Below are 27,217 nucleotides of genomic sequence, written 5' to 3' on the forward strand. Positions count from 1 at the left end.
ATTAGAAAAGTTACTCCTCATTCTAGCGCAAATCTGCAGCCAACGCTGTTAAGAGTCGCTGGGAGTTGAATGCTGGCAAATCAGCATGCAACTCTGTGCCAGAATACACCTGGATCCCCTTCTTTTTTGACATGCCAAACCTCATGGACTTAATGGATCCATATTTATTACCTGCCTGTCACCTCAAGGAGCTTTATATTGTAAGGTAATGACCCTACCCCAACAATCAAATGACCGCTATTGAGCAAGCACTTGGCAACAGTGGGGAGGAAAAACTCACTTTTAACAGTAAGAAACTTCTTGCAGGCTGACTTCAGATATGTATGTATATTAATTCTGGTCTTCCAGTAATGTTAAAAGCAGCTTGTTCTGCTGCGACCTCAGCAGTTTGCTTAAATAACTCAAAGGAAGAAGAGCTTGTCTGAGAGCTGGATGGGCGGTTCCGTGTGTAGGTACTGGCCAGACAGGAAAGCCAGTTTGTGGGCATATTTGCAGGGTGCTGGAACACAAATGGTGCCTGGCCAGTTCCAGTACAAATGGCGCATCTCGAAAGTCAACCTGGCAAGACACCAAATCAACAATGAAATGTTTTTGAACTGTACAAACACTGACAATAAATCCCAATTTGTCTTGAAGACATGCAGAAATGAAATGACAGTAATAGTTAGGAAAGCAATAAACCTGAGGTAAATACCAGTGAGGCTTTAAAAAAGGATTAACTGCTGATTAAATTACATTGACCATATTTAAAAGACAGAAATGTGCATCTGCACTAGTACAGAAACACTCAAAACACACCTGGCACATTCTCGCTATTCACTTCTGCTCAATTTATGTGTCAGCATTTAAGGTCTAGCAGATTAATTCAGTTCAGTTTTATGTATTTAGCACCAAATCACAACAACGGACACCTTGAGGTATTTTATACTGTAAGATAAGGCTTTACAACAATACAGAGAAAATGCCAACAATTTGTCCACACCTGGGACGTGGCAGAAAGCTTTCCTACGTTTTATCTGTACTTTTTTCTGGGCAACACCACAATCCACCTCATGTTTCTGCTTATGACTTCTTGAACAGCTAAAAGGGAAGGTGGCTTGCTTAGTGCATCTAATTAAAGTAGATCAAGTAATAATAACTCCTGAGTGTGAATACAAACCCAAAAGTACCTCAAACTCCTCTGGGTTGGAGAGTTTCCTCTCAAAAGGCCAGCAATTACGGATTAGCCCCCATCAGAGGTTGAACTGCTCTAATTAGAACATAACAAACAAACATAACAAAGCCCTCTTACTGCTATAAGCACCACTTCTTTCACGCTGACATTTTGCTGAGCCTCTTTTTCAGAGGCAAACAGTGAAAAGGCGAGTAAATATGCAGCACGCACTGTGAATGTTGCATTTATTTATTCATTCATTCATTTACTTTGCAATGTTTGCAACATTACAGACACTATGAGAATTCCTGCTGTCAGATTTGCTTCATTCAGCTGTCAGTTTGGCCAACCGGAGGAAATGCTGGGAGCTGGTTTTTACATTCATGAGGGAAGGTCACTTCTTTTCTTCTATGTTGCAGTTTCCTACATTCGTCGATAGATGGCATCACATCCTTTAAAACGTAAAGATGTGTGTCTGTTTTTTTACTGTCTACGTGATTATTTAAGATTATAGCAGCAAATATAAGGAGCAGACAAACTTGCTACTTTCTATAACACTGAATAATTTGTGTGAGCACAAAGTCATCACCTCACACGCTCTGGGAGCATTTTTGGGATTATTTCAATTTAGTTTAAGACTAATTGCTAATATGTCTGACCAGTGACCTGAAAACCTAAACCTCTGTGGGCTTTTATATATTTAAGACTGCTTAGCCGCCTTCTTTTAATGTGCATTTTAAATCTAAAATTAAATGTCTAGTTTGTAAAAGACAGTTCTGTTTAGCCGCAAAAAAGTATTTATTATGTTTGTCTCAGGTATTTTTATTTTTATTATTATTATTATTATTATTATTATTATTATTATTATTATTATTAATTTATTTATTTATTTCCTGGTTCTTGATGTTTACAACAAAGTGTTAACCTTCCTTAAATAAGAAGTGACATTGAAAAACAAGTATTTTCAAATAAGAAAACAGGAATGGGATGAGAGAATGCATGCAAATATCCTGGCGTTTGTGGTAACAGTAGAAGTGTGAGAATGTGATCCCACATTCTCTAACTTAGAGATTAAATTGTGTTACCATCTGAAAAAAGTTGACTAAAACTAAACTCAGAGCTAAAACTAGATGGAAACAACAATATTTTAGTTAACGAAATTACAAGCTAGAATTTTGTAAAAACAAAACAAAAAACACAATAATGATAATAATAATAAATAAACGTTATTTTATAAAATATAATAATAATAATAAGAAGAAGAACATAAAGACATTTTGATGTCGGATAAAAAGAATTTTAAAAAATTAAAAAGACATGAATTACGCATGTCTCAAACTTGGCACAAATACTGCAAAAGTAATGCAGAATTATTTCCATAGAATTTCCCCAGCTCCCTCTCTAACAGAATACAACAAGCCTGAAAAACAGCTGAGAAAAACTCAGAGAATTTCCTTTTATTGGTCTCACACACTGTTGTAAGGTTGTGAGAAATTTATTGAGCTGTATTTCCTTTTCTTTGGTGTAGGTTACATCATATGTGCTGAAATAGGCTTTTTGCTGTTGTTGTTGTTGTTGTTGTTAGTGTGTGTTGTGTGTGGTTACTGATATTTTTGCCTGTTGAACATAGTGTAGTTGCAGTAGAAGGTGGTTTTTCGACCCTTGATGACAGCTCCTGCTTTCACAGCCAATGAGTATAAGTCTGACTTTGGAAAGATGTCTGCCTCTCAATGTCCCCTTCTGGATACTAGAGATGAGATGAGATGAGATGAAACAAATGAGATGAAAGCTTAACTTGCTCATTACATCACATTAACGGCATTGTTTCTCTAATTCAACTTAGGTGAGGTATGCAGATAGTAACCACTAGATAAAAGAACGACAGGATCTGTCTGTGAAGGTTCTCAGTCATCCAGGTCATCCTAGTCAAAGGAGCTTGTAAAGAAAAGATTTAAACCCAGTGGGGGTATTCCCCCCAAAGGGGGTCCTTTTGTCCCTCTTTGGGGGGGATACCCCCACTGGGTTTAAATCTGGGACTCTCTCCCATTTGACCTTAGAACTGAAGAAGCTTCTCGGGTGAGAGGTGAAACGTCTTCAAGCAACTTAAAGAAGTCCAGATGCTTTTCTTTACAAGCTCCTTTGATCGACAGGATTAATAAACCAATACCCTGCCCCGGACAGCACTGACTATCCAATCAGGATGCTGCAGGGCGGACACCATTTGTCACTTGTTGGATTCCGTCGGAGGATTAATTAGACTGATACGTGAGGGAGGACAGAAGTATTTTCGTCAATTAAATGTAAGTTTTCCTGCTGTTAATTTAAGAGCTAAGACCATATTTCCGTTTATGACGAAACTGAAATACAGCGGGGGGGTTTCTGGGATAATTTTTTCAATCTTATTTAGTTTGTAGTGGTTGACAGCTGTGCACTTGTTTTAAACACGTGTTTAAGCTAGCTAGCAGTTTTTGATTTTGCTAGCTAGCAGCTGTTAGCTTTTTTTTTTTTACAATAATATTGTTGGAGCGCGTAGGAAAATGTTTATATTATGACTCTTTAAAAAACAATTATACGGTTCAAGCCACTGGCAGCTAAATTCGGTAGCAAATGAGTAGGCAGATTATATATTATAAGCGCCTGTGCTGCTTTAAAAAGCTAGCGAGTGAAATGAGGCGCCATTATTTTTGGCTCGATAAAAGTAGCACACACCCAAAATAAATGATATTAAAGTGTTGTTACAAGTTGTCAGTTGAACATGGTCAGCGTGTCTTTATCCGTAAAGACGATGTTCACGGGCAGAACAAGTAAACAAATATCGCGCGCCTATAGTTTCTGTTAGTGTGGGGATTTCTAAATAAAGCTATGGTGGACATTGGTGTTAAAACTAACTCTATTTGCAACAGCCTTGCACCTTGAAAAGCGTATGAATTACAGTATTATATGAAGGTGTTTGTGCCATTAAGCATAATTTATCACTGAAATCTAGTGATGTGCGGCTCGATATTGAAATATCGATTCTTCTGACCCCAGTAATTTATGTTCTAGAATCATTCTCATATTAAAATATCGATATTTTAGTACTTTGGGGTAAATTTGTAGTTTTTCATTAACAGGAACACAGTGGAAAGAAACTATCCGGTTGTTCAGTCTGACGTCACTAGCCGTGTCTGGGTCTAAACTCCGCTGCAGGTCCATATATCAAACGATCACTATGGCATTACTGAGAGTTGAAAACTGTCTAAAGTCTTTCATCTTTAATAAAATGATCAGCGTTCTGCTCTACCAGGTGTAACAATTGAGTTTAACATCCAGGCATCCATGAAAACGGAATTTATGACATTTAACGGAGTTAGAAGTTAGCAGGAAGTTAGCTCGCTAGCTTCTATCTAAATACAATATAGCATGTCCTGACTGCGGGGTTTTGGAAACAAATTAAAACGTACAGCTCTGTTATCACTTCCAGCATAAATGAAGACAGAAAACTAAACAGCAGTGACGTTTGTAGGGTTACTGAAGTTGGGCTAGCTGGTATATAATGATGTGCTACATGACCGCTAGCGACACAGCTATGTTAGCATAATATAAACAAGCTAACTTTTTTTCCACTCGATAAAAGTTAACATGAGTGTTCTCGGTGGTCAGGAACAAATGTAATCGCATGGCAGGATGCTGTAAAAGGACCAAACTTCAGCCAGGAGAACAACTGAGATAATCCATCCACAATACGAGGTTAGTCATTCATATACTGCTGCATGGGCTGGGCTGTAGTTACATCCTAGGGTTTTAAAAACTGAGCTTAAATAAATGATTAGCGGTAATAAAAGCCGAGGGAGGTCAACAGGGATCACTGACTGTTTTAGGAGCTTTTTGAGATCAAATAGAAGAAAATACATAACATTAAACATGTTAACAACACAAAAGCCATATTAAACGCAGACTACTTTAGACCCGGAAGTAGGATTCGTCGCGTCATCACTGAACAACCGGATATCATTCAGATCGTCTAAATTGGAAGAAACTACTTCCTCTTACGCCTTCCATAGTCATATGCGAAATACGGCTGTCGCAGCCCCTGGCCAGTGTTGCCAACTCCTCAGTAAGAAAAATCGCTATTGGCTGTGCTAAAAGTCTCTAGAAGTCGCTAAACGACGTCATCGCCTAATTTGCATAATTGGTCATGCTAATATCATTGAAACCCACGTTGTAGGAGAGAAAAAAAGAAGAGACATAAAGTGAGTAAAAAAAACGTCCTAAATGCATTTAGAATTTATTTAGAATTACAAATAAAAATTTTTTAGCGATTATTGTTTTTGTGCCACAATTCCAACCTTATTCCTTTATCTGCCCTTGGACCGGCAAAAGTGACCCGAAAAAGGCACTCTGGTGGAGTTACTTTGTGTGTGTGTGTGTGTGTGTGTGTGTGTAAGTAGTTTTAAACCTTGTGATCCACAAAACAACATAACAGTAAAAGAAGAACTGATTGCGTTACAGTCGGTGCGGGAGCAGAGGCTTCACTCATACGCGATTCATTTGCAGTTTGGACGCATAGGTGGGAACATCTCCTGCCCTGATAGCAGCTGGGGGAGGACTATCCTCTGCCTGTGAGCGCTTTGGCACGGGCGAGGTGCCCACAGCAGCACCCGCTGCTTGTTGAGAAGAAAGATACGCGCTTTCACGTCAAAAAGTTGTCATAAATAAGTCTCCAATAATACCAGAAAAAGTCACCAGATTTGTCACTTGTTGTTTTTTAGAATAAAAGTTGCTAAGGGGCTCTGAAAACTCGGTAAATATAGTGACAAAGCCACTAAGTTTGCAACACTGCACCTGGCGTGCGCACTCACAACAATGGCTGAGCGTAAACAGAGTCATGCGTGGACATATTTTACCTCCACAAACAGCCAAGACGCGGTTTGCGATACATGTGGCAAGACAGTGAGGTGTTGTGGCAACACCACTAACCTCGTCAAACACCTCAGAGTAAATCATATCTAGGAATGGGTATTGTTTAGGTTTTATCTGATACCAGTGCCAAACCGGTACTTTTGAAACAGTGCTGGTGCTTAAAGAATGGAGAACACAAACTTTGTCCAAAAACCTCTCATGTTTAGCTGTTTTTTTGTAAAAAGATAACAATGTTAGCCCTTCCTGCAGCTATAGGGCATATATGGTATCACTCTTGGCTGGAAGCAGTGCTTAAACAATGGAAAAAACACAAACTTTGGCCAAAAACCTCTCATGTTTAACTGTTTTCCACTTTTTCTTTGGTCATTTTAGCCTTTTTGGCCAGGGTGAAGGGAGCATCTGCCATCAAACAAGAAGACAGCCGCATGTATCCACGACGGTGTTTGCTAGTTCACCTTACATGCATTAATGTAATAATGTGGTTAGCGTACACAACGTAAATTAAACACGAACAACATTAAGCTACTCACACAGAGAAGAACGGCTGCTGCTGCTAACATCATCCGTCATCATTTCTGCTACACTGGCAGGGCTAGGGGCCAGGACTCTCCTCTTCGTGTTTTTGGGGGATGTTGCTCCGGGTCCAATAACAGGCAACCCACGCACAGTAGATGTGCTCGGTGTGAGGTCTCGCAGCAAGCTATCAAATACGGCGCATTTCTCGGCTTTTAAAAAAACGCTATGCGTCGCCAGGTGTTTCATCGGATTTGAGGTGTTACCTCCTTTGACAGTATCACAGTATCAGCTTAAAGCACTTGTTGCAGGCTGCTGAGTTTGCATATTTTGCTGTGAAGTACAGCCAGACTTTTGACTGCTTCGCCTTGGGCATTTTTAATCTGTAGCTCTGCTCTAAAGGAACGTACGTACCTGGGCCCGCCTACTATCCTCGGAAACGTAAAATGATTGGCTAGAAGTGTATCACAGCTCAGGAAAAAAAAGCAGCGAAATAAAGCACCGAAATGTGCGCTGCTTTTTGGTCTGGTTACTACCGTTTATGTCAGAACCGGTGCCATCATGGCACCGGACACCGGTACCCATCCCTAGTGGTTAGCGTACATAACGTAAATTAAACACGAACAACATTAAGCTACTCACGCAGAGAAGAATGGCTGCTGCTGCTAACATCATCCGTCATCATTTCTGCTACACTGGCAGGGCTAGGGGCCAGGACTCTCCTCTTCGGGTTCTTGGGGGATGTTGCTAACTCAGGGTCCGATAACAGGCACCACACCCGTGTAGGTACGGTGCATTTCTCGGCTTTAAAAAAAACCCGCTATGCGTCATGTTTCATCAGATTCGAGGTGTTACCTCCTTTGCACAATATCATCTTAAAGCACTTGTTGCAGGCTGCTGAGTTTGCATCTTTTGCTGTGAAGCACAGCCAAATTTTGACCGCTTCGCCTTGGGCATTTTTAATCTGTAGCGCCTCTGCTCTAAAAGAACGCACGTACCTGGGCCCGCCTACTGTCCTTGGAAACGTAAAATGATTGGCTAGAATCTGAAGTGTATCACATCTCAGGAAAAAAAAAAGCACCGAAATGTGCGCTGCTTTTCGGTCTGGTTACTACCGTTTATGTCAGAACCAGTGCCGGATACCGGTACCCGTCCCTAATCATATCACGGAATATGATGAGCTTATGTTGAGGCGAACTAAAGAGGAGGTGAGGACAGGGACAGGTGCTGCTAGGGCGAGACAGACGTCTCTCACGGAGTCCTTTAGTGCTGCAGGCAGGCAACATGTTCAAATAGCCACAACTTCAGGTTTTTTATTTCTATATGATTATTCTGCATCATTAAGCAATAAGAACAAGTAGTCTGATGTCCTGTAATCATTGTGAAGCTATATTATTACTACATTTACATACTGCAATTCTATATTGTATTATGAAATACAATGAAACATTAAGTTTTTGAGTATCGGTATCGCATCAGTATCGTCGATACCACCCTGGATTTTACTTGGTATCGGATTGGAAAGGAAATCAGTGGTATCGCACATCACTACTGAAATCCTTCTGCAGGACGGGTGCCGGGAAATCTGATAGATCATTGTATTTTCTATGGCGACACCAATTACCTATTTTTCTAGCTATCAAACTCGCTGGAGAAATGATTGAAATGCACTGAGTGTGATGCAGTATGGCAGCGCTATTATGGAATATGCTGTGAACTTAGCTAACGTTACTTAGTAATGTGAGTTAATTTACTCAAGTGAAAGCTTTAAACATTAGCCAATACATAACTAGCTAACTTAAGGCTTTCTGATTAACCCTCTGGGGTCGACGGACCCAGAGTCTCCATTTCAACTTGGGTCGAACGTGCGGACTTCAAACTATATACCAGTGTTTAAACTGTGTTGATAGGCCATGTAAAACCGATGTTTTGTTTTCTGAATAAAACAGTGGCGTTTACTCCGGGAAGAAACGGTAAAAACTGTGTTTTCTAAGGAGAACGCTAGCAAACACGCTTTGCTTTTGAGTGAAAAAAGAAAAACCACTCCTTCCCTATTGGTGGAAAAATTTACCATGTCGACCAATCAAAAAATGATATGGCAACATGTGGCGTTTGGGAAGAGGGGGAAGTTTTAGGAGTGACTGGCGAGAGAGAGCGAGTGAGCGAGAGAGAGAGAGTTTTGATACGTGAGAGCTTTGTGACGTTTACCGCGTTTGGAGTCTCAAGTTAGTGTGTTGTCTTGTGTAGTTAGTGTGTAGTGTAGTCATTGTTTTGTTTTGTGTGTCAGTTCTACTAGTGAATGTCACAGTTGCTGCAAAAAAGCCACCAAAGGCATTTTGCAGTGTAAACGCTGTCTCCACATGGAAAACAGGAGTGACACACCTGCTGTCAGACCTGTAAATAGTTTAAAATGGTTATATAAAAAACGTCTGAGCCTTGGCTGCATTTTTAGGTAAATAGTTCCACAACTTTGTTGTTTGCAAAACTTGTGCATATTTTTAAAAAAAATGTACAATTTCTATTTGCATTTCAAGTTATGAAAATGATTCGTTAAACATGCTTGTGGTTTTTACAGTCAAAATATCACTTTCTACTCGTATTTTAAATTTTGTCTGAATTTGGATAAGTTGTGCTGATACAGTTTGTCAAAATGAGAAAATAACAGATTGGCAAAATAAACAGTTTTTAAAGGTAAAATATAGAGGCCAAATCAAAAGTAGTCAAAAATGGCCAATTGTACCCTGGACCCCAGAGGGTTAGAGGCTAAAAGCAAAGTTGTCACCAAGTACTGTTTATATTTGTGTGTATTGCTGCAGCTTTTTGAGCATTAACTTGGTGCCTTTGGGTGAAATAATGGTAATACGAGTGATCCATATGGTCACAAAGAATAGCCACTTGTTTCTGTGCTACCAAAGTTCCCCGGCTTTCATTCAAAATGTGTTTATCGTCATCACCGACACATTAAACTACTTAAACATTATAAATGTCTTCAAGCTCACACTGAGGCCTGTGGGGCACAATCAGCCACTCAGACAGTACACACATTTATGTGTATTTATATATGAATATTTCATATTTTAAGGCTGCCTGTTTATTTAAGGGAGATGAACAAAATACATTGGAATTGTATGCAGACATTGGCTGTATCCCAATTCAGGGTCTGCAGCCTTAAAGGCCGCATTTCAAGGCCGATTACGTCACAGCGGCGCGCCGAAGGCTGTCCCAATTCAAAGGCTGCTCGAAATGCGACCCTGAAATGCGTCCTTCATTTCCCTGAATTTTAAGGCTGTGGCAGTGTAGACTTCGTGGCCCAACATATCCCAGAATGCATAGCGCGGCAGTGGGTGTGGATAATTTTGCCGAAAAAAAACGGCGGATGGGGGCGCCCGAAGAGTAAACTTTAAGTAAGTACTGAATATTATGTCACTTATTTATGTACAAATGTTTAATAACGAAGAACATTAAACATTACTGTTGGCCACATGTCGGCAAAGTTATGTGACATTAGTGACGTTTGTGCTAACTTGGTTTTAAAGCCTTTACTTTAAAATATACGCCGTTCAATAGCTGAGCTTAATCTTACGGAGAATGATCAAAGCTCATGTAGAAACAAACAAACAAATGAACAAAAGATTTTCTCCTTTATTTCTGTCAAACACAGCTGTATGACACTTTTCCAGCTGTTAGTATCATGGTTGCTAGGCAACCTGGGCAGCGCAACAGAGGCTAGACCGTCCCATTTCACAAGCCTCCCACTTCCGGCCTCAGCGGTCTTTGAGTACACGGCCCTTGAGGATCGTTGAGGCTGCGTACTTTAAGGCTGCAGACCCTGAATTGGGATACAGCCAGTAACAGATATGTGATTTTCAACAGTTGTCACAGTTCATTGCAGTATTGTCAAAAATGGATTGCATGTTATTGCCAACTTGACCCCATTCAGTCGTAGTCTGATAGAAGACTGATAACAGGGACGGTATTAATTTGCATAATGATCTCATTTTGCACCGGAAGAAAAAACCTTCCTTTGAATTAAACAGACATCACAAAGTTTAACTGAAATGCTTTTTCAGCATTCAGGAAAGTTGAAGTGTATTTGAACCTGGCCATGCATTTCCTTTATTATTGTATGATTGAAATGTGCTACAAACTTTATTATTTGGTTTTTTTCCTCTGCTGTTAACAGCTGATAGTGGTAAAAGTTGATCAGATGGATCCAGGCAAGCCTCCTGATCTCACTGAGAAGATGGGTGCCCATTGGCTGGGACGAGGAAGAGGATTACAGCTTGGGGAGTCTGCTGTAGGACGTGGTAGAGGGCTGTTGCTCTCTACAGAAGAACCTGTTGTAGGACGAGGCAGGGCTTTCCCTACTTTCAGCGATAACTCACTGGGACTAAGTGGAGCTGTCCCCATTACTGAACCTGTGGTAGGAAGAGGTAGAGCACTGTTGGCGCAACAGGATATAGTAGTTGGCCGAGCCAGAGGGCTGCTCGTCCCAGCAGTTGAATCAAAGGTAGGAGTGGCGAGAAGTGCAGGCGTACTTAGACTGGATCCACAGGAAGGACGCACACCTCCAAGTGAGACAATGATGCCAGCTCTAATGGGAGAAAGCCCTACTTTGACAAAAGAAGAGGTGCGAACCAGAAAATGCAATAAATTATGTTTTAATTTTAATGGTGAAATTGCCACACAGAGTTGCACAGGTTTGCTTTCTTCTGACAGATTGGCAAGCCACCACATGTTAAAGGATCAACACTGGTCTCAATGTTTAGAGGAATGGGCATTGAACCATCAGCGACTTCACTGGGAAGAGGAGCAGCACCACTGGGTCAGTATTTATTCTGAGAAATCCAGAGATACTGAAAACAAACAGTCTCTGGGCCCCTAAGCACAACACATTGTGTGCTCATTTGCTCAAAGCTTTGTAAGCCACAGAGTGGCGTGATGTTGGTTCATTTTGGTGTTTATGTATATGAAGAAGAATCATATGGATTCATGTTACATTTCGTTGCAGGTAGGGGAGCAGCTGGGGATGTGGGAGAGGTGAAGCTGCGAGATGCCCCACCAGGTGTCATCAGCACACCACAGAGTATCGGCCCATCTGGAGAAATGATGGGCAGAGGCAGCAGGTAAGCAGCACAGGAGTGACACTGTGTTGTGTTTCGACCAACAGGGTTTCTGACATATTTTCATTCAGCCTGATGTAGTTTATGAAACCTGCAGTAGACTAAATGAGAGCCTACTTTGTCTGTGCTGCTGCAGTTTCTGTGCTCGCTGCTGAATGCTGCTCGCTTGAATCAACTGACTTTTGACTGCTTGAAGAGGGGTCCTAATGTGATTGGTCACCTTTGATGGACAGTTTCTTTTACTTAAATCGAGTTACACCGAGGCAGCAACATAAGCGCTGTTTTTAAACCATATTTGTAAATTAATTCTGCAGAGTTAATTATCAGCAGTTGCTGTTTCCTGTGTAGCAGTGGAAATACTGACAGCTGTCACTAAATAACCTTACTGATGAAGAAATCTTTAAAACCAGAGCGTTCTGAAGCATCTTCACTGCTGTCCCATATTGTTGTACAATATTCCATACATTTAATAAAAAATTAAAAACAAAAAACTAACTCATGAGAATCAGGAAGTGTACGGTTATAACCAAAATACAGACGTTTAAATCTGCCAATAAAAAGTTGCTTAATCTGCAGCAAACGTATAACTGCACATACCCTCCATTTAAAGCTGTAATCATATTTAGCAGAATTAGATTTATATGAAATATAAGTTAACTAATAAATTGTGGTGTGATTTAGCTACAGTGAATTAGTAGCTTCAATGACTTTGTGAAGCGTACACTTTAATAACTCATCAGTTCTATAGAGTTTGAAATATACCTTAATTGATAAGAATTTGTACTTTTATGTCAGTAAAAGTTCATTTTTTACAGAATGTATATATGTACAGTAGTATTATTACTTCTATATATGTATAGGATTTAGGATAGGTACTTCTTCCACAACTGTAAAAAGCTGATAATCAGATTTGATCAAAGCATTTGTTCACTGAAACAGTAAAAACGTTTTTTTACTAATAATCAATGATCGAAGTACCTCCCAGAAACAGCTCTTTAATATTGTTCTTGCTTTATGAACACTATTAAATCCTTCGTCAAAAGTCAGTTGATTGGAGCAGGTAGGATTCAGCTGTGAGCACAGAGTGTGAAACTGCAGCAATGCCTGCAAATCAGACTCTCACACGTGTGTGGCTGCTGAGTTTTACACACGCAGGTTGTTGAATTTGCACGCATGGAATTTAATTCCACATGTAGCAATGAATATCTGCAGGCAGGAAATTAAATTATTTGCTGGATTATGTTTTTTGTCGCACCTAACTTTTGACAATTAAAACAAATCCATATATAAAACCTAATGGCCATGAAGTTAAATCATTGTACAGGAAGAGCACAAAGTACATGTTCTAACCTTTATGAAGGTATGACTTGATCCAGGTTGGGATGGAAAAAGTAGTGCCAGTGCCAAATTACACTTACTTACTTTATCTGCATTGAACAACCATTATATGACTTTTCCTTGTGTGGATTTTGCCTTTTTCAGTTTCCTTGGCCGAGGTTTGTCCCCTCAGAAAATGGTGGGCCTCGGAAGAGCAGCTATGCCTCAGCTTGGAGTTGGCAGAGGCCGTGCTTTGCTTCCTTCATTTCCTGCAGGTCAAGACGTGTTTGTTTCTCCAGTGTCTGAGCCGCAAACAGAATACTCTCAGCCCTCTCTGACGGGTAATTATATAAAATTATTTTAAAGGGATTGCAAACTGAGAGTTTACCACCTTAATTTGTTTTTAATCCTCTTTTTAAAAGAAAAAACAAGAATTCCTGTGCAGGAATTCTAGATTTTAGATTTGGAAACTGTCTGAAAACTTGAGACTGGAGAAGATTGTGATTTTGAAAGGGAAAGAAAGGTGTATGAACCCCAAGTAAACTATTATGTGCATCTTCTTTTGCATGTGTCTAATACAATCTTAATTGTGTTTTTTTTATTTTAATTTGATTAATTTGTGGGGGGGAACATGCATTTTGGGCAATGACATGCATAATACTGTAAAGGAACGGAGTCCCCTGTGCACACCGTTCAAGAAGCCACAGACCTTTCCACTGGTCCAGCTGCAAAGACGGGGCTGACAATGGAGGCAGTTCGGTGAGTGTGCTTTTCTCTATTTCCTTTACCTTAGCGAGTCCTAACAAACCAACATGAGCTGTGTTGTGGTTTGGAGGCTTTTAACGGTCAGAGCGAGTGTTCTGGTGTTAGCTGTTCATTCTAAAACATCATTACCTCTGACTTATCCATGTCTTCTGACATTCTCATTGTCTCTTATGAGCACATAATGGTGTATTTTATTAAGGGTCATCTAGTGGTATTGGTTCCGTATTGATTAAATCTAACATTTTGCAAGACAGAGCTTTTATTCAGGTCAGTAACTGATCATTTGTTTTGCTTGTCATAAACTGATCTTTTTGTCCATGTATGTTCTCCACTCGTCAGTGAGCCACTGAATAAGGCTGGAACCAAAGGAGCTCCTATAAATATTGGGTCAAATCACATCCAAATTCAATGCAAGAACGAAGCGGTGTATCAGTACCATGTTACATTTACGTAAGTATCATATAACATTCAAGACCACTTGTTGCGTACAAGGAAACAAAGTTTATGTCTAAAAACTGGAGGAAATGTTGGAAAGCTTTAATCATAGTTTCAGGTAATACAGGGACTGGTTCTAATACAATGTAGGCACTGGTAGCTGCGTCACTGCCTACACAGACAGGCAGTAGACAGTTTTTCACAATAAATGCTCTGTTTTGTTCACCATAAAGATGGTTTACCTGCATATAAATCTGCCTCACACATAGAGTAGAATTAAAATTACAGGAGCAAAAGATTATAAATACTTGATTTTCAGTATATTGTTATTCTTGACATACAAAAAGTGCAGTGTTTCCAGCTCAACATCCAGCCTAACATTCCTGTCTGAACAAACTAACTGAAAATTACACTAAAGTGATATTTGGACTAATTCTCTGTCTATGATCCTTAACAGATTTTAGTCTACTTTCGGCTCTTATTAGTCCGTTGATTATAAGTGAGCAATTAATGAAACCCAGAGAGCTCCTGTTACCAACACTCACATGTCTATAAAATTATGCAGGTATTTTGGGAAAATCTTAATGTTTACTAGGATTTAACATTTTGCCAGACAACAATGAAAATGTAGGATCAGCTTAAATTACACTGAAGAACCACAGAGAAACTTGAAGTTTGTTCATTCAGTATCGTTACCTGTGTTAATATCTACTGTGTATTTTGTGATGTGAATTTCTTACCCAGTCCTAATGTCGAATCAGTGGCGATGCGTTTCGGCATGATGAAAGACCACCGTCCAACCACAGGTGAAGTTGTGGCATTTGACGGTTCGATACTGTACCTTCCTGTTAAACTGAAAGACGTGAGTATCACAGTTGTTACAGTCACCATGCTAAATTTAAAACTTAATACGCTCTTTTTAAAATAAATATATATATATATATATATACATATATATATAAACTTTTTTTGCACAGGTGGTTGTTCTCAAGAGTTTGAGACGGACCGATAATCAGGAAATACAAATCAAAATTCAAATGACGAAGATTTTACCACCGAGCTCAGATTTGTGCATTCCCTTCTACAATGTGGTGCTCAGGAGGTATTATGTCAGAGACACATTATATCCTTTCTATTTTACACAATAAGCCCGACTGCTGTTAAGAGTCCTAAACAGCAATGATTGTTTCCCACCGTGTGCCGTTATAAAGGAAGTTTAAATTACAGGATATGACACAGTGTTCCTCTCGTTTTTTCAAGGGTGATGAAAATCATTGGACTAAAGCTGGTGGGCAGAAACCATTATGATCCAGAAAGCGCAGTCATTCTTGGAAAACACCGGTAAGTCGTGAGATTTGTTGTAGCACCAAAGGATACCTGCTAAAATCAGGCAGCGCAGTTTCATTCACTAGTCTACCGGTTTTTCTAGACTCCAGGTTTGGCCAGGCTACTCAACTGGTATCAAGCGCACAGATGGAGGCCTGTACCTGTGTATTGATGTCTCTCACAAAGTCTTGCGGAATGACTCTGTGCTGGATGTCATGTGAGTTTACACAACAAAAAGCATCAGCATACAAACATGCTCGAGCTGCTGCAGATAGATTCATGTCTGTGACTGTATCTCCAGCCACAGATGATTTTGCAACATTTCTAATGGCCTTTAGTGATTATCGAGCATTATTAACTTTGACCAAGCTTTCCCTGTTAGGCTTGAGCAGAACAGTCTAATAAAGGCTCCGTTCCATAGTGTGAAAAATGAAAAACACGTGCTTGTGTTGGGCTGTCTGCCAGGAACACGTTGTACCAACAGAGCAAGGAAAACTTTCAAGATGAATGCACCAAAGAACTCGTCGGCAGCATTGTCATCACCCGCTACAACAACCGCACCTACCGCATTGATGCCATTGAGTGGAACAAATCACCCAAAGACACCTTCACTTTGATGGATGGCACTGTAACTACCTTTGTGGACTATTACAGGTTAGACTGCTTTTTCCTACAGCAAACTGTTTTTGTGTGTGTTTGTGTAGTGAAATATCAGCAGTTCGGTCTTCACACCAACCCAACAATGAAAAGATCAGTTGGATCTGGGTTTTTTTTTTTTTCTTTTCTCCGTTTTCCCCAATGCTCATGTGATTGCATGTTTGTTTGTTTTTTTGTTTAACAGCAAAAACTATGGCATTACAATCAAAGAGATGGACCAGCCTTTACTCCTGCATCGGCCAAAGGAGAGGTCCAGACAAGGCGGGAAGGTAAAAACCTATGTTTTTAAAAAAGTTTTATTCAACAGTTCAGTGCAACAACACTATTTGTGTCTCCGGGAGATATTTTTAAAGTCAGTACTAAATATGGAATGATGATTTCCACATGCCTAATGCTAGTATTAACTCATTCACTGCCAGCCATTGGCAGTGAATGAGTTAAACCCATTGACTCATTCACTGCCATTGACGGCTATAGACATCAATGGCAGTGAATGAGTTAATAAAAGCTCAAGACACACAGACAGATTTTTATGCAGGCTCGATGAAGTAGATCAGTCATCTGACATGTTTTTCTAAGAATGCCACTTCACATTCATGTTCACGTTTCTTTAATTTATGTTTGTCCAAATAGTTACCAGAGGGTTAGTAGGGTTGGGTGATTGGATAAATATATTGACTATCGATGATAGGCTGAGCCCATCGGCGATCGTTTTTCCAAGGGCGATTTATTTATTTATTTGCCCATGAGTAAGTTTGCTAATAATGATGGCGATAACATAAGCAATCAACAGAAAAAAAAATAATAGTGCCTCTTTCATCTGCGAGCAAATGCACCCTCCTCAGAGTGCGCCCAAATGGTTGTTGATGGAGCTGCAGAAGCTGATGGTAGCCTAGCATGCTCAGCCGGATGGTGGACACATACATGCTCATGCAAGTTAGTCGTGTTTGAGTACTTTGCTCGCACTAGACGTCTGCACAACTGGCACACTGCTTTGGTTACATCCGTAGGTTTACCTCGTTCATCTCAAATTGGCGACTATATATTTTTAGTGCTGTCAGCATTAACGCGCCGTCATCATGACTAATGCAATTAATAATTAACCCATCTGGAGCGCAGACTGAGTCACAATCCCTGAAATGTCTCTTTCAACACATTTCGGGCAGTTTGTCCAAAGTTTGTTCAGTCTGCGCTCCAGATGGGTTGAGCACGTTTAAAAATTTTAATCGCGTTAATCGTGATGACCGCGTTAACGCTGACAGCGCTAATGTTTTTTGGGAAATTACTTCGTCCATGTTTGGACTTCTTCTGTGTTGTAAACGCACAAATCAGTCCATGCATGATTACGTTGCTCCAACCATCAAAAAGCCTGCGCATGCCTGAATATTTCGCCCATCGGCGATTATTTGGCTGACGATTGTTTGTTGGAAGATTCTTGCATATCGCCCAACCCTAGAGGTTAGTCAGCCTGGGTGATTAGTTATCATGTAAGACTCAACATCTGTGTGAGATGGGATGAAGCTAAGTAAGTGAAAACCAATAAAAATATGAATAAAAACTTTATCTTAATGCATGCATGTCAAGCAGAGCTGTACACAGCTGTATGCACTCTTGTGCTTTGTTGTACCGAAGATGTAAAAAACTAAGTTCAAGAGTTTTTATAACAACTAATTGTTCATTTGTTGCAGCAAATCATCACTGGTGAGATCCTTTTAGTCCCAGAGCTTTCCTTCATGACCGGAATTCCTGAGAAAATGAGGAAGGACTTCAGAGCTATGAAGGTAAGCTTAATGTGTCAGTAAACTTTCCTTACTCTTAGGAGCTGCCCATCTAATTTAATGTTAGTGTTAATACACACTGTGTATGTTGGTTGAAAACAGAACATATAGCATTTTAAAAATCAGTTGTCTTAAGAGTGTTCAATATTAAAGTGTTCAAATTTTGCTAGTTTAAACTTTGAGTGTAAACACTTGATTTCTACACAGCAGAGAAAGAGCCTGACCATTGTAAACATTGACAACGACACGGTAGTGCAATGCTTTGCTAACATAACCGTCAGAACAAAGATGTCTTATGATTATTGTCAGTAATGGAAATTTCCAAGAACAAATTCTGGTCTGAAAACCTTCATGAAAGTAATTGTAATGAATAAAATAACTTGTGGAAACCTGACTGCTCAAAGAGAATATTGCTCTTTTTAACATGTTCTAGGACTTGACAATGCACATTAACGTGAGTGGTGAGCAGCATACTCACTCAATAAAGCAACTTCTGAAGAACATCAACACCAATCCTGAAAGTCTGAATGAGCTTGGTGGTTGGGGACTGGAGGTTGGCACAGAAATCTTGATGGTAGGAATTTTGTCTCTTTAGAAAACTCCTTCATTCAAAGTCCGTGGGCTATTTTCTCCCCAAGAGTTGTCTGAGAAATGCACAGTGAAACCAGTGCCATGCTATAGCCTTTCAGTATGTCGGTACTAAATTCTGACTGACTTGAGGCCATGTTTAATTTCTTTGGTTAGTAAACATAATGCGTACAAAAACAGTTCTTTTAGAAATGGATGTAAGAGCTTGTCCTTTTTGTTTTCCTTCCTTGTTTGCCCTTTTTCCTTGTGGACGTTTCTTTTTCTCTATTTTTCCCAATATAGTATGAATATTTTTCTCTTTTGCAGCTCAAAGGTAGAACTCTTCCCTTTGAAACCATCTGCCTGCAGTCTTCATCCTTTGCCACTGGTGCTGATGTGTCTTGGTCCAGAGAGGTTGTGAGGGATGCTTCAATCAGCTCTGTAAGTGTTATGAATGCTTATCTGTAGAGCTCTATATAAATGTGCTGTTTCATATCCCAGATCTTGTCTGGTGGTTACCAGAGATGTGTTCAGTCAGCTAAACAATTAAACAGCTGTAAACCATTAATGTTTAAGCATAATGACATGTAACTGTTTGGTCAAACATTGTTAGTTCTCCTCTCTGTGATGAAAATTTGGAAATTAAAAAAAAAAAAAAAAGCTACATTCAGTTGGGAACTGAATTTGAAACATTGGAAATCATGAGTGAGTCATTTTGTTATCACTATGTTTTTAAAATAGGACATGAAAATGTCCCTCAGAATGTAAACTAAAAAAAGACATTTTATCTGTAGTTCTGCCAGCTTGTTTTATGTGTGCTTGCTAAGAGTTGCATACCTACAAAATGTGATAAGGCTAAGGATGCCTTATAAACAATGCAATATTCTTTTTACAGTTAAACAGCGACAGTAGTTTGCTAAAGTTTATGAAGTCCTACTTCTGATTGTCCTTTGTCACTGAATGCACAAGAGACAGGAGAAAGATGGGACTGTTTATACACAAACAGCTGATTTGGGGGGAAATGGAGACGCTTGGGGAATAATAAATCTGAAGAGACGAAACCTCAACAACTGAAAGTAGTTAAAGAACAAAACGGCATACACAGTTAATACACTGCTTCCTAAAGTGTCAGTGTGTGAACAAGTTACTTTACCATAATACAAATATGGCTGATTTACACCACTGCTTTCTTTCATTAAACAATCCATGTTACTCTTAGATTCCCTTGAAAACCTGGGCCGTCTTCTACCCTCGACGCTGTACAGCACAGGCTGAAGAGCTTGTTTCCACCTTTAACAAGGTGGCCACACCTATTGGGGTCCAGATGGGTCGACCCATTTGTGTGGAGCTGAGGGATGATCGGACCGAGACTTATGTCAAGACCATCCACTCGCACCTCACGAGTCAGGTATGATGTAGAAAATGTTTAGTTTGACGAAATCTTCATAAATCTCATTTCACTGGTTTTTAGTTCACTACACAAATATTCATTAGAAATATATGAATGCCATCACAGTAATGTGAAGATTTTTATATATATTTATTTATTTATTTATTTATTTATTTAAAGGGGACAGTGCAGTTTAACATAGTTCAAGTGCAAGACATGAAACTGATGTACCGCACAGGTTTATAGCTACTGCTAATTTTCAACAATTGTCCCTTGTTGGGCTTACAATCTAGATGCATTTTACAATAAAACATACATTTTCATAAAACCAAATTACATCATAAATACAATTACAAATTAATAGACAATAATTTAAAATAAAATTAAAATTATTAGTTAAAATTAGAGATGGCACGATACCACTTTTTTATGTCCGATACCGATACCGATATCATAAATTTGGATATCTGCCGATACCGATATGAATCCGATATAGTGTTTTTAATCAACAAAACTGTTTTTTAAAATATCTTGCTGCATTTTGCAAGTCTGCAAGTTCATACTCAAGTTTAAAACAACAACTACACTAAAGCTATTCTGTTATACCTGTATACAAAAAAAATATTTCATAGTTCAGCAATACTGATCAATCTAATAAACTTAAACCTACACCATCCTCACTATTCTGATATTTTAAAGAGTACTTAGCATATTAAGCAACCTAACTAATAGGGTTCCAACTCCCAGCAACAACAAAAATAAATAAATAAAAAATAGGGAACCACCCCTCACGCTCCACCTCATGATGCTTAATCGACGTAATCAACCTTAATTTGATGCAGTGTGAAAAAAAATGCACAGAAATCAATTATTTTTCAAGAAATATTAAATAGATTCAACATCTTTCTTCAACAAAATTGCAGACTGCACAGATGGTACCTTCCCAAAGTAAAAAGTACTATAGCTTACTAGGGTATATATATTAGACTTAATAGTCACTATATACAGTAATTGACTTCTATTCATTTTGCATCAAATTAAAACTTTGGGTGTCAGATAATTATTTATTAAAAGCTCGACATTTTAAATGAGAATAAGAAAGAAAAGTATGTCTTTGTGCCCCCTTTTCCCTGTTCATGCCCTATCGGCCCCCCTGGCTAAACTTTGCTAGATCCGCCCCTGCACAGTTACCAGCCGTCAGCTGTAGAAAAAGATCCTGGTGTAGAAAGTAATATTAAATAAATTCTAACAACAGCTGATCAAGCTTAAACGTGCTGCTGTTGTTCAGCCGCTGGTTTCCTCTTTCTGGTGCAAAGTGGGCCAAAAACAAACAAGAGACACGGATTCCCGACAGAAAAGCCAATCAGCTGATCATTAAGCAGTTTCACGATTGAAGTAGCAGCCGGAGAGCGAGAGGCAGTCGCTTGTTAAGCTTAACGCAGGAATGCTTTACAAACATTCAGAGATGGACTTACACACTTGCTTTACTTCTCTCGGGATAACTTTATCGGAGATGAAATGCCAGGTTGCTAGCGAAGCTCCACATGCTATCCAGACCACCGACAGGTCCCGCATGCCACAGCCGCTCTATCACGTGATGCATACTGCTCCGACGTGCTAACGTTCTGAGGTGAGTTACGGCGCGTTGCAAGTTTTGTGAGGTGCTTTCGTGATATTTAATGGATCGGATTACATTTTTTATTTTTCTCCGATATCCGATCCAGTAATTTAGGTCAGTATCGGACCGATACCGATACGTAATATCGGATCGGTCCATCTCTAGTTAAAATGACTACAACTTTGATTTCCCTTTAACCACACTTTACCTTCAATGTAAAGGATCTAATGTCTGTAATCAATTTGATATCGGTTGGAAGTGTGTTCCACAGATGGCAAGCCTTTATATATAGATATATACACACACACACACACACACACACACACACACACACACTAATCACATATACTAATGTTGGATATATTTTCATTTATAAACGTATCATATTTTGTCAATAAAATAACTGACAACCCCTTATAGTTTATTCCAGTTCAAAGAAAAGGTTTGTGTATCCTTTGGCGTTACCAGAACTTGTGAAGTTATTGCATATGATGGACAAATGGAGTGTAACAGACAAGCAGTTGTACTTTTCATGTCTTTATCAAATACATCAAACACCAACTTTTTCTTGCCTAGTGCACACACTCACCAGCCACTTTGTGAAGTACCCCTGTTCAGCTGATTGCCTTATTAATTATTTACTTTAACAATCACATGGCAGCACCTGAGTCCATGGTCATTTCGATCATCTCTGCATACTTAAATGGCCTACTGAAGTTCACTGAGCACTAGAATGCAGAAGAAAGAAACTTAAGGGACTTTGACCATGGTAAAGTTGTTGTTGTTGGCGCAAGACAGGCTTGTCTGAATATTTGAGAAACTGTTGATCTATCGGGATTTTCCCACACAACCGTCTCATGTGTTTATAGAGAATAGTCTGAAGGAGAGAAAATATCTGGTGAGCAGCAGTTAAAAGTTGATAAAAATGTAGGAGTCACTTAAATAACCATTTGTTACAACCAAGCTGTGCAGAAGAGCATCTTTGAATGCACAACATTTTGAACTCTGTAGTAGATGGGCTGCATCAACCGAAGACCACATTGGGTCCCACTCCTGTCTGCTAAAAACTTGAGCTACAGTTTGCACCGGCTTACCAAAATTGGAAAACAGAAGATTGGAAACATGTTGCCTGTTATCAGTTTCTGCTGCAACATTGAGATGGTAGGGTCCAAATTTGGCAAAAACACAGCATCCCTCATGTCATGTGTCAGCTGTTAATAGCGATGGTGGTGTAACAGTGTGGTGGATATTTTCTTTGCACAGTTGGGACTGCTTTCCAACTGAGAATCATTTCATTCCCATCCCTTAATGACCATCCTGCACCCATCTTTTGATGACTGCTTCCACCTTAAAACGTTCAAATCTATCAAAGAGAACAGTGCTTTGTCTGTTGTATCTTTCCTGTATTTTTACCTCTTTGTCATTACCAGTGAATGCTCAGATGTTTGGTGGATGTTGTTTAAGATCACTATACTCAAGCTTTTCACTCCTGTGTGCAGCCCAATTTGCAGCTTGTAGTTTGCATCATTTTTGGCAACAGAGATGATCTCTACAGTGCCATCAAGAAGCTGTGCTGTGTTAAAAATCCCATCCCATCCCAGGTTTGTGATGTTTGTGCTCTTCTTTCAGCATTAGAGGAAAGGAATGAAATGTTTACAACTTAACAAATGCATAAATAGTAATTTTGAAAATATTTTCTTCCAAAAAAGAAAGTTTGTTTCACTCTCGCCTATTTGTCATTAGGCCATCAACGTCCGCACAATTTCCCAGCAACAGAAGTTGAAGAGTGTGGCACAGAAGATACTTCTGCAGATGAACAGCAAGTTAGGAGGAGAGCTGTGGACTGTCAATGTTCCTCTGGTAAGTGTCATGACACACAAGATGACAGCTGAGCAGTTTAATATCAGAAGTGGAGTCATTTGGATTGTTAGGATATTTCCTCAGCTCAATTATTTATAACAGAGATATAGTCTTCATTTATTTTGGGGCTCCTTTACCATGGATCACTACATCAGCGTTGTGGTGTGGCTTGGAGGCGATCAGCTCACGGGCCTGCTGAGGTGTTATTGAGGTCCAGGTTACTTTGACAGTGGTTTTCAGCTCCTCTCTATTTCTGGATTGGGTGTTTCTCATCTTCTTCTTGACAATACCCTATAGATTCTCTGTGAAGTTTCAGTCGTGTCAGCACAAAAGCGAGCCTTTTTAGCAGTGACCTCCTGTGGCCTAATCTCCTTGTACAGCATGTCAGTAACATCTGAATATCAATCAGGCTTTAGGAAAAATCACAGTACTATCACAGCTGCAATGAGTGTAGTAAATGATATTACTGTTGCACTTGATAAGAAACAACACTGCATCCCTTTTTATTGATTTGTCAAAAGCATTTGACACTGTTGATCATTGATTTTAAAACTTAGACTCCTTCAGTGAGGACTATCTGAGAGAGTAGTGGCATGGTTCTCAAATAGGGCTGGGTATCGTCACTGATTTCTAGAATCGATTCGATCCACGATTAGATTCAATTCGATTTGATTCTGGGAAATTTTGACAGTCAGATATATTATAATTCAGATCAGTACATTTACATAATTTTGTATCTATAAAAAGGAAGCTGACACACGCAAGACTTTATCAAAGGTGTGAGCATCACAGCAGATGCCTTTGTGTCAAAGTAGCTGAAGATAAAACACAGAAAAACATGAAGGTGGTTTTCCTGGCCTGGGATTTTATAAAAAATATTCTGCAGTAGATCAAAAACGAAAGAAAACCATTAATCAACATATGAACGTTACCTCTGACGTTCCAGCGGTTTTATTAGAGACCGCTGAGCGTTTTGCATTTTGCATAATTTTAAAAAGTTTAAATTTGTTCAGTATTGAACAGCAGAAATTAGGTTGTCTTTTCGGAAGTATGTAATAAGAAAAAAAAACAGTGGCCGACAGCGCTGTAAACAACGGTAGACTTGTGCGTAACAAGCAAGCGAATAATGAAGAAAACAGATTTTTAGATGGGAAACTTCTTGAAGTACAGAGAGAGAGAAAGAGAGCTGTGCATGAAGTGTGATTTCATCCTGGTGGAAGCAAAACAGTAAAAGTCAGAGTGAATTCATGACGATGTTTATGTGAAGCGTAGTTTGGATCTTCTTTTGCTGCTGGTTCGGTCAATATTGTTTGGAGAGAGATAAAACTAAGAGCTTTAGAATCAGCGCAAAAAGGGCGTGAACACAAAGCGCGGACCCGCCGACGGATCAGAACCAGCGAGCTGTCGGCTTTCAGCCCCGACCGTGTCCGTGCCGTCAGGTGAGAAAGGCGCATCTCACTGATTCTGATCCGGGTCCGCGCTTTGTGTTTACGTCTTTGTGCAGAATCCGTGTACCTGCTCTCATTTACTGTTTTACTGTTTGGTGGTTGTTGAAAATTTGTGAGGTTTCACCTGAGATTCTGGCATTTCGGGCAAAATAAATTAATATTAAAAAATCGATTCAGGATTTTAATGAATCGATTTCACGTTATCCAAGCGAGAATCAATTTTAATCGATAAATAGATTATAAAAACCCAGCCCTATTCTCAAACTACCTCAGTAATCGGTCTCGGTGCATAAAATCCGACGGTCTATGTTCTGAATTTGTTACAGTGCACAACGGAGTGCCACAGGGCTCTGTATTAGGCCCCCTTCTATTTATCATTTACATAAACAATCTTGGTCTAAATGTGCCAGATGCAAACATGCACTCCTATGCTGATGACACAGTTATTTACAGCTGTGGTTCAACTCTTGTCCAAGCCATTGACTCCTTGCAGAAAGCCTTTTTTGCTGTCCAGCACTCATTACTTCAGCTTAAACTTGTTCTCAATGCAGACAAAACAAACCTCGTGTTGTTTTCTAAATATGGGCCCAAACAATCCCATCAGTAACCACTCTTGAAGGTAATAAAATCTAGTTGGTTTACACGTATAAATATCTGGGTATCTTGATTGATGACGCGCTCACCTTCAAACCACATGTAGAGAATCTTGTTAAAAATCTGAAGTTAAAACTAAAGTAAGTTGTGTTTCTATTTCAATACAAAGAAGCGGCTTGTTGCTGCAACATTCTTGCCTGTGCTGGATTATGGTGATATTCTATATATGAATGCTTCTACTCAGTGTCTTCGAATGGTTGATTCTGTGTATCATGCTTCTCTGAGGTTCATCACCAACCGTAAATCTCAGACTCACCACTGTGAGTTATACTCTCAGGTAGGATGGCCTGCTTTGGAAAGTCAGAGGAGCTCTCATTTATACAGTTTTATATATAAGGCAATGCTTGGGTTGCTACCTTCTTATATATGTTCCCTGCTTGCAATGGAGCATGCTGGTCCGCATGGTTACTTGTTGCTTTCTGTTCCATTTGCCCGAACTAAATTTGGTAAAAGAGCTTTTGTCCGTTTAGCACCCCTGGCTTGGAACAAACGACTAGAAAAAGACTGAATTCATTTCATTAAGTGCTTTCAAATCTAAACTAAGAATCCTTGAGGCCAAGTCCATAACATGTAACTATTTCAATTAGATTGGTTGTCATTTTAACTTATTTTTTTATTATTATTATTATTTGAATTTTACTGAATTTTATTTATTTATTTTTCGTTTATTTTTGCATGTGTGTTGTTGCTGCCTGTGTTTAATTGAGTAATTTCTGTAACTGTGAGACACCCGCTGCTGCCTATCTTGGCCAGGTCTCCCTTGAAAAGGAGGTTTTTAATCTCAATGGGATCTTTCTGGTTAAATAAAGGTTAAAGAAAAGAAAGAAAAGAACATCTGTCAGATCAGCAGTCTTTCCCATCATTACTGTTGCGCGTACTCTTCTAGACCAAGATATACATGCCATTTATACTGTTTGAATTCTCAGTGGGCTTAAAGTTTGGACTCTGGTGAAGTATCCATGTGTGAAATGATGTCTCGTTCAGGTGACCTCAGCTTTCAGGCAAAGAATGTTGCTAATTTGTATGTCTTACCAGCTGAAGCAACACTAGGTCATAATGTTTTTCTCACAGGGTTGTATGGTGGGCTTTAGTCATAATAATGGCAATATCTTAGATTCATACAATACCTGTTCAAGGGACTCGAGGTGGCTGTACCCAAAAAAGAATCAAAGGCTTCAGTGAAGGGGAGTGATGGGATCCCTTCATCTAACGTTCTTCTCACCCTGATGGGCTTATCACTATGAGCAGGTTAAATCTGAGACATGACTTTTGAAAAATTGTTCCAGAGTCCAGTTTTTGTGATCCCTGCAAATTGAAACTGAATGAGAACACTGATTATTAGCTGAGGTGATTGAGGCTTGCAGTTCTTTGGATGATATTCTGGGGGTTTTTGTTTTTGTGATCCACTGGACAGGTTGTTGATGTGCTTATGGAGTAATTTTGGTAGGCTGGCCTCTCCTGTGAAGGTTCATCACTCTTCCAATTTTAATGTATTTGTATATTGACATATTTACACTCAGCATGTTTAATTAGAGTCCTGAAATATTAGAAATGGCCTTGTAACCCAGTCTGATCGATCTCAACGTCTATGTTTCTCACTTGTTCACTTGAGTTCCTTTAGATTGAGACATCATGTGTTGTCTGTGGTTGCCCTGCCATATGTATTTTAACATCATTACAGAACTTTTAACATGGGAACATGATAAACCTG

At 39.4% G+C, this 27,217-nt stretch overlaps 1 protein-coding gene across 1 annotated transcript in view; it reads left to right on the plus strand.

Moving 5' to 3' along the window:
- The first annotated feature begins 3,338 nt into the window (after positions 1-3,338).
- The window catches only part of piwil2 (piwi-like RNA-mediated gene silencing 2), a 29,121-nt gene continuing 5,242 nt past the window's right edge, over positions 3,339-27,217 (plus strand). Inside the window, exons 1-19 of the mRNA XM_026188350.1 lie at positions 3,339-3,453; positions 10,752-11,198; positions 11,288-11,393; positions 11,580-11,694; positions 13,174-13,349; positions 13,677-13,767; positions 14,113-14,223; positions 14,953-15,070; positions 15,186-15,310; positions 15,469-15,549; positions 15,638-15,751; positions 16,000-16,188; positions 16,376-16,460; positions 17,880-17,972; positions 18,403-18,543; positions 18,864-18,977; positions 19,756-19,944; positions 23,044-23,145; positions 23,288-23,404. Coding sequence (XP_026044135.1) covers positions 10,776-11,198; positions 11,288-11,393; positions 11,580-11,694; positions 13,174-13,349; positions 13,677-13,767; positions 14,113-14,223; positions 14,953-15,070; positions 15,186-15,310; positions 15,469-15,549; positions 15,638-15,751; positions 16,000-16,188; positions 16,376-16,460; positions 17,880-17,972; positions 18,403-18,543; positions 18,864-18,977; positions 19,756-19,944; positions 23,044-23,145; positions 23,288-23,404 — 2,490 coding nt within the window. The 5' untranslated portion in view covers positions 3,339-3,453; positions 10,752-10,775. The remainder of the gene's footprint in view (positions 3,454-10,751; positions 11,199-11,287; positions 11,394-11,579; positions 11,695-13,173; positions 13,350-13,676; positions 13,768-14,112; positions 14,224-14,952; positions 15,071-15,185; positions 15,311-15,468; positions 15,550-15,637; positions 15,752-15,999; positions 16,189-16,375; positions 16,461-17,879; positions 17,973-18,402; positions 18,544-18,863; positions 18,978-19,755; positions 19,945-23,043; positions 23,146-23,287; positions 23,405-27,217) is intronic.

The sequence above is a fragment of the Astatotilapia calliptera genome, chromosome 12 (genome assembly GCF_900246225.1).
Source record: "Astatotilapia calliptera chromosome 12, fAstCal1.2, whole genome shotgun sequence".
Classification (NCBI taxonomy): Eukaryota; Metazoa; Chordata; class Actinopteri; order Cichliformes; family Cichlidae; genus Astatotilapia; species Astatotilapia calliptera.